The sequence below is a fragment of the Dasypus novemcinctus genome, chromosome 8 (genome assembly GCF_030445035.2).
Source record: "Dasypus novemcinctus isolate mDasNov1 chromosome 8, mDasNov1.1.hap2, whole genome shotgun sequence".
NCBI lineage: Eukaryota > Metazoa > Chordata > Mammalia > Cingulata > Dasypodidae > Dasypus > Dasypus novemcinctus.
This window is the reverse complement of record NC_080680.1, coordinates 77,059,419-77,073,804: the sequence shown is the minus strand read 5'-3', so window position 1 is coordinate 77,073,804 and position 14,386 is coordinate 77,059,419. Positions and strand designations below refer to the sequence as shown.

The 14,386-nt window shown below is 37.5% G+C and overlaps 2 protein-coding genes across 3 annotated transcripts in view; one reads left to right on the top strand and one right to left on the bottom strand.

The window, feature by feature from the left end:
• Positions 1 to 14,386, top strand: part of RIGI (RNA sensor RIG-I) — an 83,959-nt gene that overhangs the window by 67,148 nt on the left and 2,425 nt on the right. For both annotated transcript variants that reach the window (XM_012521126.4, XM_071216807.1), the window contains 4 exons: positions 1,811 to 1,901; positions 6,211 to 6,378; positions 7,561 to 7,712; positions 13,302 to 13,445. In XM_012521126.4, the coding sequence (XP_012376580.2) occupies positions 1,811 to 1,901; positions 6,211 to 6,378; positions 7,561 to 7,712; positions 13,302 to 13,445 (555 nt within the window). The remainder of the gene's footprint in view (positions 1 to 1,810; positions 1,902 to 6,210; positions 6,379 to 7,560; positions 7,713 to 13,301; positions 13,446 to 14,386) is intronic.
• The window catches only part of ACO1 (aconitase 1), a 68,285-nt gene continuing 61,808 nt past the window's right edge, over positions 7,910 to 14,386 (bottom strand). The window contains exon 22 of the transcript XR_011649419.1: positions 7,910 to 9,432. The gene's annotated coding sequence lies outside the window, so the exon portion shown is untranslated. The remainder of the gene's footprint in view (positions 9,433 to 14,386) is intronic.

Below are 14,386 nucleotides of genomic sequence, written 5' to 3'. Positions count from 1 at the left end.
CTTAATCACTGTAGTTTATGATACGTCTTGTTACCTATAAGCACTTCATATTGTCAGATTTTAAAATTTTAGCCACTTTTTAGGTGTCTGGTGGTAGCACAGTAGGGTTTGAATTTGCACTTCCCTTAATGTCTAATAAGGTTGAACATCTTTTCCTAGGCTTATTACCCATCTGTGTATCTTATTTGATGAAGCAGATCTTTTGTCCATTTTTTATACCGGGTTATTTTCTTTTTGTTAAGTTTTTGAGAGTTCATTTTGTAATTGGACCAAAAAGTCCTTACTGAGAAATGTGGTTTGCAAATTATTTCTTCTAACCTGTGGCTTGTATTTCCATTCTCTTAACATTATCTTTTGTAGATTGGAAGTTTTAAATTTGACAAAGTCCAGTATGTCAATTTTTTCTTTTTTCTTTTATGGATTGTGCTTTTGGTGTTGTACCAAAGTTCACAAAGATTTTCTGTTATGCTATCTTGTAGATGTTTTATAGTTTGCATTTTATATTTAGATGTATGATTCATTTTTAATTTTTGCATAAGGTATGGGTCGAGATGCTTTTTGTTTATTTGTGGGCATCCAATTGTTCTAGTACTACATGTTGAAAAGACTGTCCTTTCTCCATTGAATTGCCTTTATACCATTTTCAAAAATCAGTTTACTATATTTGTGTGGATCTGTTTTTTAACTCTCTATTCTGTTCTATTGATCAATATTCACCCATGCCACACTGTCTTGATTACTGTAGATATAATTTATAGTAAGTCTTAGAATCCTACCAATTTCTTCTTTTTCAAAGAATTCTTTTGGCTATTCTGTTTCTTTTGCCTTTCCATTTAATTTTAGACTTAAACCTGTCCATATCTATGAAAAAGCCTGCCTCATTTTATTTGGGATTGCATTGAATCTTTAGATCAAACTAGGGATAATCAACATTTTAACTATATCTAGTCTTCCAATTGAAGAACATAGTATAGCTTTTCATTTGTATAGTATTTCTGTATTGACCTGTTGTGTAAATTATGCCAAAACTTAGTGACTCAAAGCAGCAAATATTTATTATCTCAGGGTGAGGAATATGAAAGCAGCCTAACTGGGTGTTCCTGGCTCGGGGTCTCTCCTAAGCCTGTAATAAAGGTGCTGGCTGTGGTTGCAGTCATCTCAAGTCCTGACTGGAGCAGGATCAACTTCCAACCTCACTCCCGGTGACTTGTGGCATTCCTCAGATGGTGTCCTTCCAAGCTCATTCATATGGCCCTTTCCACAAGGATGCCTCACAACATTGCAGCTGTCTTCCCCAAGAAAGATTGAGAGAGAGTGCCTGAGATGGAAGCCACTGTCTTTTGTAACTAATCTTAGAAGTGACATCCACTTATGTATGTCATGTTCTATAAAACATAGTTTTCAGCTTATAGAGTCTGTACAGATCTTACTAGGTTTATTTTTTGATGCTAAAATGGTACATTTTAAAACAAATTCTGTTTTTTCATTGCTACTACATAGAAATAGAATTGATTTCTATATATTGATCTTGTGTCCTGTGATCTTGCCAAACTCACTTATTAGTTCTACACACCTACTCTTCTGAACATTTCTTTATATTCACTTAAAAATACCTTGGAGATCAAATCAGAAAGATCTGTAGCATTATAGTTAATTATTGCATAATATTAAATTCTAGGGAGCTTTTTTCCTCAGGTTTATCAGTCTGAAAATTGTCTGTGTACTAACTTAAATATTAAGTTTCTTTTCTTCTTGTATGTTTTTCAATAATGCCTTTACAGTGTCTGATAATGTGCCTTTTCATTTTTAGGCTTTGAAGAAATGGATTCAACAAAATTCTAACCTCAGCTTTCTGAAACCTGGCATATTGACTGGACGTGGGAAAACAAATCAGAACACAGGTATTTATGTATTGTGAATTATATTAGCCTACTATATATATAAGCACATATAGAATAACTTTGATTTCTTTTTAGTGCTTCTATCAGTTGGGGTTCAGTGAGAGAAGCATAACCTGTAGGAGATTATTTCTGTCTCTAATATTTGTATCTTTAATATCTATCTCTGTCTCTATACCAATATAGAGATAGATGGTAGAGATATAAACATACAAATAGACTAATGATAATGAATTGACTTATGTGACTCTGGGGGCTGCCAGAGCAAGTCCAACGTCTCTTGTGCAGGTGGTCAAGACAGGAAGTTTTTGCACAGGCTAGAACCCCATTGGCAGAAGCTGCACATAGCTGCTACACTCAGAAGGATTAAGCCCTCTTTTGAAAGGCTTACCTGCTTAGGTAGGGACAACCTAGGCTGACTTTCATTTTGGTTAACTTAAGGCCAACTGGTTAGGGACTTTAAGCACATCAAAAAAGTCTGTCAGTAACAACTAGATTAGTGTTTGATAGAAAAACTGGCTGTTGCAGTTCACCTGGCCAAGGTGACACATCAAAAAGCCATCACAGTGCTCAAGTGCCAAAAAAGACACCAGTCTCCTTCTATGCCTCCTTCCCTTTGCCTGCAGACAAAGCCAGTTTTTTTTTCAGCACTCTTGCTCAAATTTTCTACTAATGGATTAAGTAGAAAAAAAAAGTGTTCTATTTCTAATTCATTGTTACTCTTTAATCTGTAGATCTACAACTTTTGTGCATTATATTTCACACTTAAAAAATAAAATTGCAACCAGACAATTCTGAAGTACTACTAGGTTGACCAAAAAATGAAAAGCTGGCTCTGCCATCATCTGGGAAGCTCCTGGGGGCTGACTCTTGCCCTGTTGTTCTCACAGCCCTATCCCTTAGCTACCGGCCATGACAGGCTTTCTCTGAGTTCTCGCTAGTGTTTACAAAAAGCAGCTCCACTTTTGTCCCTACTCTTTCAGTGCTTAGTCATCACTTTTGCACTTTCCCCTTATGTAATTTTTAAACCTCATGAATAAAAAAGTAGATCCTGATCTTGAAAATTTGGCTTACTGAGTAAAGTCCAGATACCACTGAGGTTGCAATTCAGAGTTCCCTGAAATCCAACTCCACCGTGAATCCAACTTGCTTTTCAAACTTTGTTATTCCCTGCAGACAGCCAGTCAGCACATATTTTCTTATTTGTTCATTCATTCATTCATTCCACTACAACATTTATTTAAAACTTATGCTGTGCCAGGCATTGTGCCTCCACTAAACGGCCTTCCCCAGCTTCTATGTCTATAATGCCCCTCCTCCACGTTCCCATAGCATCCAGCTCTGCCTTTGTTTCAGTGCTCATCTCATTGAAATATAGTTTCCTGTTTATAACTTTCCACAAAACATGACCTTCTTGTGGATAAAAATGACCCTTTTGACCATTGTGTACTCATCTAACAAACTATATAATTGCTAAATAAGTTTTTGATTAATAGATAAATGAATGGATAAATAAACTCAGAAATTAATGAAGTCTGATGTTTGTTCTGGGGATGTTTATTGTGTAATGGAAAATGATGGTGAAAAGATTGTTTTGGCCTTAACAAAATATATTCAAGATTTGGGATGGAAAGATACTAAGGGAAAAAATGGGAAATTTCATAAATTCTATTAATTCTGAGGTATCAAGCACTGAAAATATTTCTCCTCTCAGTGTATCATTGTGAACTCTATAGTTTTACTAAATGGATTAAATTTAATTTACCAGATGATTAAGGTGACTTTGGTTGAATTTTTTTTTCCTAGTTTCCTCCTCTGTTCATAGTTAAACTAGAAAAATGTTAAGATTTACAAAAAGCTGCAGGTACAGAAATGAAAGTACAGTTTGCTGTTTGTGTATTTCCAAATTTCCATTTCTGTTTCCATCTCTCATTTATCTATTTTGTGAATAATTTTACTCTCCTTTGTCCTTACTTTCTTCATCGGTAAAATGGAAATGATAATAGTATCTACCTCATAGCGATAATGTGAATAACAAAATCTGACCCACCATCTGTTTTTGTATGACTCTGAGCTAAGAATGAATTTTACATTTTTTAAATGGTTGAAAATAATCAGAAGAATATTTCATGACATGCAAAAGTATATGAAATTCAAATGTCAGTGTCTACAGTTTAAGTGGAACATAGCTGCACTCATTTGTTTACATATTGTCTTTGACTGCTTTTAGCTATAATGCAGAGTTGAAGGGTTGCAAAAGTATGACCCGTGAAGCCTAAAATAATTAAATCTCTGGCCCTTTACAGAAAAATTTGCTAGGCTCTGGCTTAGATCAATGCCTGGTACATGTTGAGTGCTCGATAAATGCTAAACATTAGCTATTAGTTGTGTACAGATATTTTATATAATGGTGTACAGTGTGTTTGTTGGGTTTTGATTTTAATGAGGAATAGGAGCTATGTATCTTTAAAAAAGAAGAATTTAGCTAAGGAACCCTCAAAAGTAAAATCAGTGATATTTAGGGATTTTTAAAGCAACTTTCTGCAAGTAAAACTGCATTTTAATTTTAATGACTTTGAATTATTAAGATCTATGGATCTTTCCACAGATTCTGAAAGCCTACTGTCAGCTAGGTAAAAGAAGGGGCTATTATCTTCTCCCTGCTAGAGGTGGGTATGCCCTATGAAGAGTGAAGTGGAAATCAGAAGGTGGTGCAACTAATAAATAAATATAGAGATCTCTTTAGGACCTGTAAAGTTTGACGTTTAGCATGCATTTTCTTTGAGCCACCATTTTGGGCATTTGCCTTAATTACACAAACTGGGAAATTACTACATCCTAACTTCACTTTGTAGTCAGGCAATTTAAATTTAGCCCCAAGATCATTAGGATTTTAGATGGCAGTGTATGGCTGTCTTAGTCAAGATCCTTTCTTTCTCTCAAGTATCAGAACTCCATTTAGCTAGTCCAGACAAAAGGGAGGTTGGTTTTAAAGGTAATTGAGAATCCCATAGAACCCAAGATCAGGAAGTGCACTTGTGTTTCACGGGCAATTGAAACCAGAGACTGGAGAGTCTTCAGACTGAGCACATCTGCTTCATTCTTTCCCCTGTAGGATGCACTCTCTGCTTCTCCACTTAGGACTGCCCCATACCTCCTCAATTTCCTCCCTGCCTTGAAATAGCAATTTTGTATTCCAAGGAAAATTTGATTGGCCCAACTTGGTTCAAATATTTATTTCAAGCCAGTAGCTGCAGCTAGGGGGACAGTGTTTGTATAAATCAGGGTAGTCTAATTGCTCTAACAGATAACTCCTAAATCTCAGGGGTATAACATAATAAATGTTATTTCTTACTTCTATTACAATCCAGTGCAGATAGGTGGGGGTTGGGGCTTTGCTGCATGCACCTCCACATATTTCAGGGGTCCAGCTCCTTCCATGTCAACTCTGTCATCGGGGTGGCCTCCAAATCCTCCACTGTGTCCTCATCTTGTCTGCTGATGAAGAATGACAGCTTGGAGAATTTTTAGGGATCAGGCTTGCATGACAGTGAGAGTTAATGTCTCTCATTAGTGAGCGTCTCCATCTAACTACCAAGGAGGCTGGGAAATATAATTTAGGTGTATGCCCAGCAGTAGAAAGAAACAGATGGTGAACACATAGCATTGTCTCTGCCATAGAGAAACATAATACAATGGTAGCTACCCAGAGTTTCACCATTATGGGTATGGCGGGGAATAATTCTTAGAGAACAGAAGTCTGAGGAGGGTAGACACCTCAAAATACAAATACACATTTTTGAGTCCTAACTTTAAGTTCAAGTCCTGACTCTGCTGCCAGCTTACTGTACTTCTGGAACTTCAGGGTCATCTATAAAAGGGAATGATAGCATTTGCCCCATTGACCTAAATGGGTTTTGTGAAGCTTCAGTGAGAAGTAGATGTGAAAATGTTTTGTCAACTGTAAGCCACTATACAAATGCAAAGGCAATGCTATTAGCCTGGCTATTGGCATCTTTGCAGACAAGTTATTATCTTTCCTGTTATAACATGTTTGAAGTCACACACAGCTGGGATTTGAATCCAGGCAGTCTTGTGGCATAATCCAACCTATTCGTTACCACCCCATACATCCTCTCTAAAACAAGGAGAGTGGAATAGACTGTATTCCTATGGTTGTTGTGAGACAATGAATAAAAATCACTTATTGCAGTACCTGGCATATAATAAGCATGCTGTAATTAATAGCTTTTTTATCAAGGTGAGCTTACCTCTTTGGTGAGTTGTACAATGCCCTCTGACTCTGGCACAGGTATGACCCTCCCAGCACAGAAGAGTGTATTGGACACATTCAGAACCAATGGAGATAAGATTCTGATTGCCACCTCAGTGGCTGATGAAGGCATAGACATTGCTCAGTGCAACCTGGTCATCCTGTATGAGTATGTGGGCAATGTCATCAAAATGATCCAGACCAGAGGTGAGAGAAGCTTTGACGTCTTTGCTACATGGATGCCATTGTGGTCTGATTTGTGTGTATGTGTCTGTCATTCTGGTCTTTCTCCTTTACCAAGCCATGGTTGGTTGTGACCAATGGCATGGTGGACTCTGGTAGCATGGGCCCTAAAGGTAGCTTACTTGGTCAGGACTGTGTGGTTACAGTTATACCCATTAACATGTGCCCTATTTTGCTTCCTGTTCACAATTAATTACACAGCACTGGCTGACATATTCATGGAAGAATTATTCCAGCTTGGATTGAGGCCTTGCAATCAGCATGTGGACCTTTCAGATTGCACTTATAGTGCTGTTGGACCCCTTATATTCCAGAAGACTCACTCTAGGGAGCTCCCAGACTGGGCAGCCTTCTAAATAGTTCCTCTTCCTTTCTCTTTCCTCTTTTCAGATTTCTAGAACAACAGCTGAAAAACAGTTCTGAGCTGTTACCGGAATTCCAGTGGTTTCCCTAATTGCTTGATGTTAAGGAGTTTTCAAAATCCAGCACCCACCTACTTTTCCAAACTTACTCCCTTTTCTTCACCTTCATTTATTATCTACTCCAGCTAATCTTACTTCATAATTTATTCTTTGTGTAAATCTTGTGGCCATCTTGCTAAGTACCTCTGCTGATGCTCTATGTCTTACTTCTTCCCCTGCCTCCATGTCATCTGTCCCTAATTTGCCCAACTGGAAATAATCTCTCTTTTGCATGCCCATAACTCTTATGTCTGTTTTTCTTATGGCACTTATAGTTTTCCATTCATGATCTAGTGGTTGTGGAAGTATTGTTTCCCCCTTTCCTAGAAGATTCTTGAGGGAGGACCTATATATTATTCATCTTAGAGCCCTCATACTGCTTTACTGATGGATTCATGTTGCACTGTCCTTAAAGCAGTGCTTCTCGTAATGTGCAGTCATACTGCACTCCCGAAGACCTGAGCAAGCAAGTCTAAGGTGGGTACTTTGATTATCCACATGTTTAATCCGAGGGTGCACACCTTCAATAGAGTCCACACTTTAACAGCTCAGCTTCCCTAGAAAGCAGGATTTAGTGAACCAAAATAGAATTTTAGAAATATCACTATCCTTTTGTTTATCTATTCTCAGATTTTATCATGTTTTTAAGTCAAAGGCACCAAATAAAATATTTATTTTCTGACAGGCAGGGGAAGAGCAAAAGGTAGCAAATGCTTTCTTCTGACCAGTAATGCTGATGTAATTGAAAAAGAAAAAATAAACATGTACAAAGAAAACTTGATGAATGAATCCATTTCAAGCCTCCAGACATGGGATGAAGCCAAATTTAAAGACAAGGTAAGTCTTTTCATCTGTTTTAGTTTTTCAGAATCTGACCGTAAATAACAAAGAGAAGATGTGAGTGTGCTAGGTGCCTTTTATCATATTGCTCAGAGACTGTTGTGTTAAAACAGTAAGTTTATACCTAAAGTTTTGTCCTTCTGTAAACAGTATGCCAATGTTATCTATTTTAAAAAAAAAACATTACTTAAAAGTTTGGAGACCAAGACATTTATTTATTTATTTAGTTAGTTAAAGTTAATAGATCACAAGGAATGTTACATTAAAAAACATAAAAAAAACAAGAAGCATAAGAGGTTCCCATATAACCCACTCCCCAACCCCCACCACATCATTTTTGTAAGTTATATATTTTTTTGAAGATATATACACCACAAAAAAAATGTTACACTAAAAAAATATAAGAGGTTCCTGTATACCTCCATCCCCCTACCCCACTCCTCCCACACCTACAACCTCCCTCATCACTGCAGCACCCTCATCGCACTTGGTGAACACATTTTGGGGCACTGCTGCACTACACGGATAATAGTTTACCCTGTAGTTCGCTCTCTCCTCCAGTATATTCAGTGGGTTATAGCAGGATATATAAAGCCCAGCATCTGACCCAGCAATATCATTAAAGACAACTCAAAATTCCAAAAATGCCCCCACATCACATCTCTTCTATGAGACCAAGACATTTAAAATCACCTCTTCCTCATTTTCAGTGAGAAGAATTGCAGGGAAATTATTTAGTTCTTCTCTTAATTTTACTGAGAATAGGGTTTTCTTTTCACTGAGCCACCTCCCTGTTTTTTAGAATATAGGGATATTGTCAGTAAAGGCTTTAACATCATACTGAACTTTAATAACCACAGCATAATTTTTGTCTCTTTCACTGGGTGTCAAGCTATGCTCCATATGTGACAGAGACAATAGAGTAAAAGTAGATTGAGGAGGATAGAGGCTAGACTAGATGTGGACATTCTATTGTAGCCAGCACCAATAGAGGGGTGCAGTGAGGAAAAATGGGTTAAATTTAATAGCATTTGGGGTTTCCCTGACACCCATAGCTAGAAGACATGCAGAGAAGGTGAAGAATGAGAGGGAGCCCAGAATAGGTATAGTGGGCATCATTGGTAATTGGGAATGACCCTGGTCGTGCAGCTAGAAACCCAGAATCTTTGTGACATCCCTGTCCTGCCATAGAAGACCAGCCTCAGCTGCTTTGTTGAAAGGGGAGGGCTTTGCTTTCAAAGGCTTGGTAGAAATATAATGAGGTAGAGGAAACTTTATAATCTGAAAGCTAAAGGAATTACTGCTTTTAGGGTAAGACCCCCTTTTATGTCACTTTGACAAAGATTTGGGAGGGCTGGATCTGAGCATGCTGGTCTCCGCATATCAGCTTGAACAGAAGGAAGAAACTCCACAGAAGAGAGGGAAAAGTTTTGGAGATCCTTGGGACATTCGGAGTAGGTAGTAGAGAGGCAGGTGCCTGCAGACTGTGAGCTTCTGCAGCCCATAGCGGTATAGTTCATTGTCTACGGGGAGCAGAGCAGCTTCAGCCATCTTGTGGTCCCTGTGGCTTCTCTGGTTACTCTGCAGCCATCTTCACGTATGGAGTCCAAAGTATCCCAGAACTGGTTTCCATGATGACAGCCACAGACTTTGGCAGTGTTTTTTTCTGGAAGAAGAAGGTATAAAGGGTATTTTTGACAGTTCTGGCTGTGGAGATCTGAAAGTCAAAATGAGATGAAAGAAAAGTTCATTTTGACCAAGGACTCCCAATGTGATGTATTCTCATGATTGTACAGAGTCTAGGTTTTGCAGTTTTGCTCTTCTCCTCAATGCATGAAGTTAGGCTTCTTCTGTAACCACAGATGTGTACGTTGGAAGGGGGCGTGAAGAGAGCACAATAGATTTATTTGACTCTAGTTGAGCCTCTATACCTGGTATTTGATTTTTACTTAGTTTTAAGTATGGCAATAAAAATTAGTTTTAACTACTGGGATTTATATGTGTTGCCTATAGTAACATTTAAAATATTTGATATTTATTAGTATTTAATTGATTATATTCAGCATATACTAAAAAGGGCCAGTTTTAATATATAAAACTAAGGGGCAAGTTTATATTTTTACCTTCTTATCTAATACATTCCTTCACCCCAGCCTGCCTCACGAAGTTATTAGAACCATAATCTGAAAGTTAAAATTGCTTATAGGGATATGTATATCATGTAACCCAGCAATCTCATGTCTAGAAATTTATGTAAAAGAAAGAATGGAATTAAGTACATGGAATGTAACAGTTTTACAGTAGTGAAAAGAGGAAGTATATGCATCCTTTATTTTTACAAAAAACAATGAATATAATTTCAGTTGGGATGGGGTGGGGGCCTAATTTTTTAATATTAATTAAATTTTATTTGAATTTGAAGCACTCTAGAGATCAGTAGATTCACTGGGGAAGAGAGATTCTCCGTTTACAGTGACAGCAATAAATGGGACACAAAATGCAGACCACTGACTCTCCACCAAGCCCTGAATATGCTTGATTTATATCAATACATGTAGGGTGCACAGCCACCATGCAGGAAAGCCTTTTATCATATCACTTTACAGGAGGGAAACTGAGGCCCAAAGCGCTTCACTGCAACTAGATCACACAGCTAGTTAGCAATGGAGCTGGGATTTAAACCCATCTGTTTAACCACTTGGCTGCTCCCCCAACCAGAAATGTTTGAGGCATAAATAAGGACAATTACAAACATTTTGCTGAGAGATATGGATGAAATTAAGACAAAAGAAGAGACATGATATGCTCTTGAATGGGATGACTGAATATTGTAAAGATGTGCATTCAACCCCAAATTCACTTGCAAGTTTATCACAATTCCTAATCAAAGTACAGATGATTTTTTAAATAGATAAAATGGTTCCAGGGTTCATATAGAAGAATAGATGAAACTAGCTATGACATTCCTGGAAAAAATAATAAGTGGGAGATTGTCTCCCCCAATGCTGAAGGACAAGCCACTGTCATTAACATTATCATTTTTCTTGAGCACAAGACCAGCCTACCAGACTGAGGCTAACATTAGAAGATATTTACCCTGTGCCAAGTGGTACTGAGCAATTATAAATTCATGTTACCTCCCAACAGCTCATAATTAGGTAGCTACTGTTGTTCTCAATTTGCATTTGAGGAAAATGAGGCACTTTCCCCAATTCATGCATTTGGTGAGTGACAGAAACAGAAATTGCATCCAGCACACCTAGAACCACCTGGAAATGTATGAAAATTCAGTTTGAGAAAGGAAAGGCAGCATCACAAACTAGTGGAATAGCAAATAATTCCACGAATGGTGTTGAGGAAATTGGCATGCTTCTTCCTTCATGATGTTCTAAGGTTCCTTTCTTTTATTGTTTATTTTCTGCTTAGAAATCTTCCCTTAGCCATTCTTTTAGGGAAAGTCTGTTGGCAACAAAATCTCTTAGATTGCTTTAGTCTAAGGATGTCTTGGTATCCCCTTTATTACTAAAGGAATTTTGTTGTTGTTGCTGCTGCTGGGCATAGGATACTGGGTTGCCAGTTCTTTTCTGTAAGCACTTGAAAAATATTGTGCTACTTCCTCTTGGTCTCCATGGTTTCTGATGAGAAATCTGTTTTCATTAAAATTGTTTCTCCTTCTTAGGTAGGTAATCATTTTTCTCTGGCTACTTTCAAGATTTTTTCGTTGTCTTTAGTATACAGTTTATGATGTGTCTTGGTGTGAATATCTTTGGGTTTATCCTGTTTGGAGTTCACTCAGCTTCTTGAATTTGTAGTTTTGTGTTTTTCCAAATTTGGGGACTTTTGGCCATAATTTCTTAAAGTACTTTTTCAGCCTTTTTCTCCTCGCCTTCCAGGACTCCAGTGACATGATCGATGAAGGTTAGGTCTTTTGTTAGTCCTATAGGTACCTAAGATTCTATTAAATTTTTATTCTATTTTCTCTCTTTTTTTACATTGGATAATTTCTATTCTTTCTTCTGGTTCACTGATTCTTTCCTCTGTCCCCTGTGTTCTCTTGTTAAGCCCATCTACTGAGCTTTTTATTTTGGTTATTTTATTTTTCAGTTCTAAAATTTCCATTTGGTTCATCCTTATGTCTTCCATTTCTTTGTTGAAGATTTATACTTTTTCGTTTGTTTCAAGAGTGTTCATGATCGCTTGTTGACGTATTTTTAGCATGGCTGCTTTAAAATCTTAATCAGGTAATTCTAACATTGCTCGTCATCACTGTGGTCATCTGATGGTCTCTTTGCATTCACACTGAGTGAGATCTTCTTGGTTTTTTGTATAACAGTGATTTTTGACTGAAATCTGGACATTTTCACATTATGTTATGATACTCTGGATCTTATTTAAGCCATCTGTTTTAGCTGGTCTTTTCTGACACCACTTTGGCAGCAGCAGTGGGGACACTGCCTCATTACGGCCAGGTGGAGGTAGAAGTCCAGATGGAGGCAGAAGCCCAGGCTCCTCACTCAGCCCTTGCTGATAGTAGCAAGGTGTGAGGCTCCTTGTTACTGTGTGGGAGTGTGAGTTCTGGCTTTCCATGTGGTCTCTACTGACACGCAGTGGGGAGGAGTCATTATCAGCTGGCAGGGATGAAAGTCCTAGCTCCCTATATGACCTTCGCTGGCCCCACCCAGGTGGAGGTGTTGGGGCACTTTTATTACAGCCTCACAAGGGTGGAAATCTAGGCTCCCCCTCAGCCTTTGCTGGCATGAGTGCAGGTTGGGCCTCAATTTTTTGCGTTTGACTGATGTGGAGTGGTTATTGTCTAAAAGTGTGCTGTCTTGGGAAGTGCCCTTTTCATGGTCTTTTGGCTAGGAAGAGTAGGGTTTTGGGGGCACTTGTCTATACGCATTGGCATTTATGGTTGCTGGCTTCTTCATCTCCAAGTCTGGGATATATGAGGTAAAAAGAGAACCCAGTGAACTAACTAATGTGTTTTTCTAGCAGTTTGCCTTCTCTTTACCCTTCAGAGTCGTCTTATATTTTTCTTAAATATAATGTCTAGGGTATTTAGTTGAACTTAGGTCAGGTCCAAGGGAAAGACTTAGATGGGAGGAGTTCTTCTTCTGGATCTTCCACTCATTGTGCAGATGCCCTGGCAGTGGTTTCATTACACTTGAAAGAGTTAGTGCAGATTATGTATCTATTTGTGAAGGATTTTTTTTTAGGAGGTACTGGAGATTGAGCCCAGGACCTCATACATGGGAAGCAGGCACTTAAACCACTGAGCTACATCTGCTCCCTTGTGAAGGACTTTTAAGATTTGCTGTCCACTGAAGTGGAAAGCATGGCCCACATGGTTACTGAGAGGCATTTTTGGCATGTTTATGGGCATTTTGATGAAAAACTGAAAGGACTGTGGGCACAGTTAAACATTGACTAATAAAGAATTAGGGGAATGAATAAAATTATTTATGGGATTTTAACAAACAAAGCCTGGGACTGTATGTTCTTTGAAGTTCTATATGAATGACTAATATATATATATACTATCGTATATGCTATTACATTTATGAGGGTTTTTTTTTTTACATGTAGATTCACCAAATACAGATTCAAGAGAAATTCTTCAGAGAGAGCCAAGAAAAAGTAGAACCTGAACCTGATAAGAAAAATAAAAAACTGCTCTGCAGAAAGTGTAAAGCCTTTGCATGTTACACAGCTGATATAAGAGTGGTAGAGGTAAGCAGCCTTTTTACAAAGTGTACCGTTACTAGTTTAACAGTAGTTAAAACTAGCTATCAGTGAGATATTTATAGTAAGTTTCCTATTATTTCCATCTGAGTGTTAATGAAGCCATGGTTCACATATTACAAAAAGCTGGAAAGTGGGGGGGCGACCCTAAATGTTCAACAATAAAGAAATAGTTTTAAAAAATTGCTACATAGGCACTTCATGAAATATTATTCAGCTGTTAAAAACAATGGCTATGCTAAAAGCAATGTGGTAGCCCAGATTCGATCCTAGAACAGAAAAAGAATAGTAGTGGCAAAACTGATAAAATCTGTAGTTTAGTTAATAATAATTACCAATGTTAATTTCTTGGTTTTGACAAATGTATTATGATTATGTAAGATGTTAGCATTAGGGGAAACTGGGTGAAAGAGCCACAAGAACTCTCTGGACTATCTTTGCAACTTTTTTGTAAATCTAAAATTATTCCAAAATAAAGTTTATTTAAAAAACAATGATTTTGAAGCTCATGTAGTATAATGAAAAAAAAATGCTTATAAACCAATACAAAACTGTACATATGCAATGAGTATACCCATAAAACAATAGTAGTGATGCCACCACCAAAAAAATTCAAACAAAAAAATTCTACCTTTGTACAGAAAAATGTCTAGGGCAGTATACCAAAATGTATCATTGTTACCGTGGTGACGCTCTGTGATTGTTTTTCTAACTTCCTACTATTTTAATGCTTTCCAAATTTTCCTTATGGAACATAAATTACTTCTGTAAGGGAAACAAAATATATAATACTTTAAAAACATGATGTCTTTGGGTTGCTTTCTATATATATATTTTTTTCTTAAAACTTTTAGATTAAGGGTTAGAAAAACCCCCAGTGTTTTGTGTGTAACCCTGTTGCTGCTGACGGAGGGGAATTGGGATGGCTA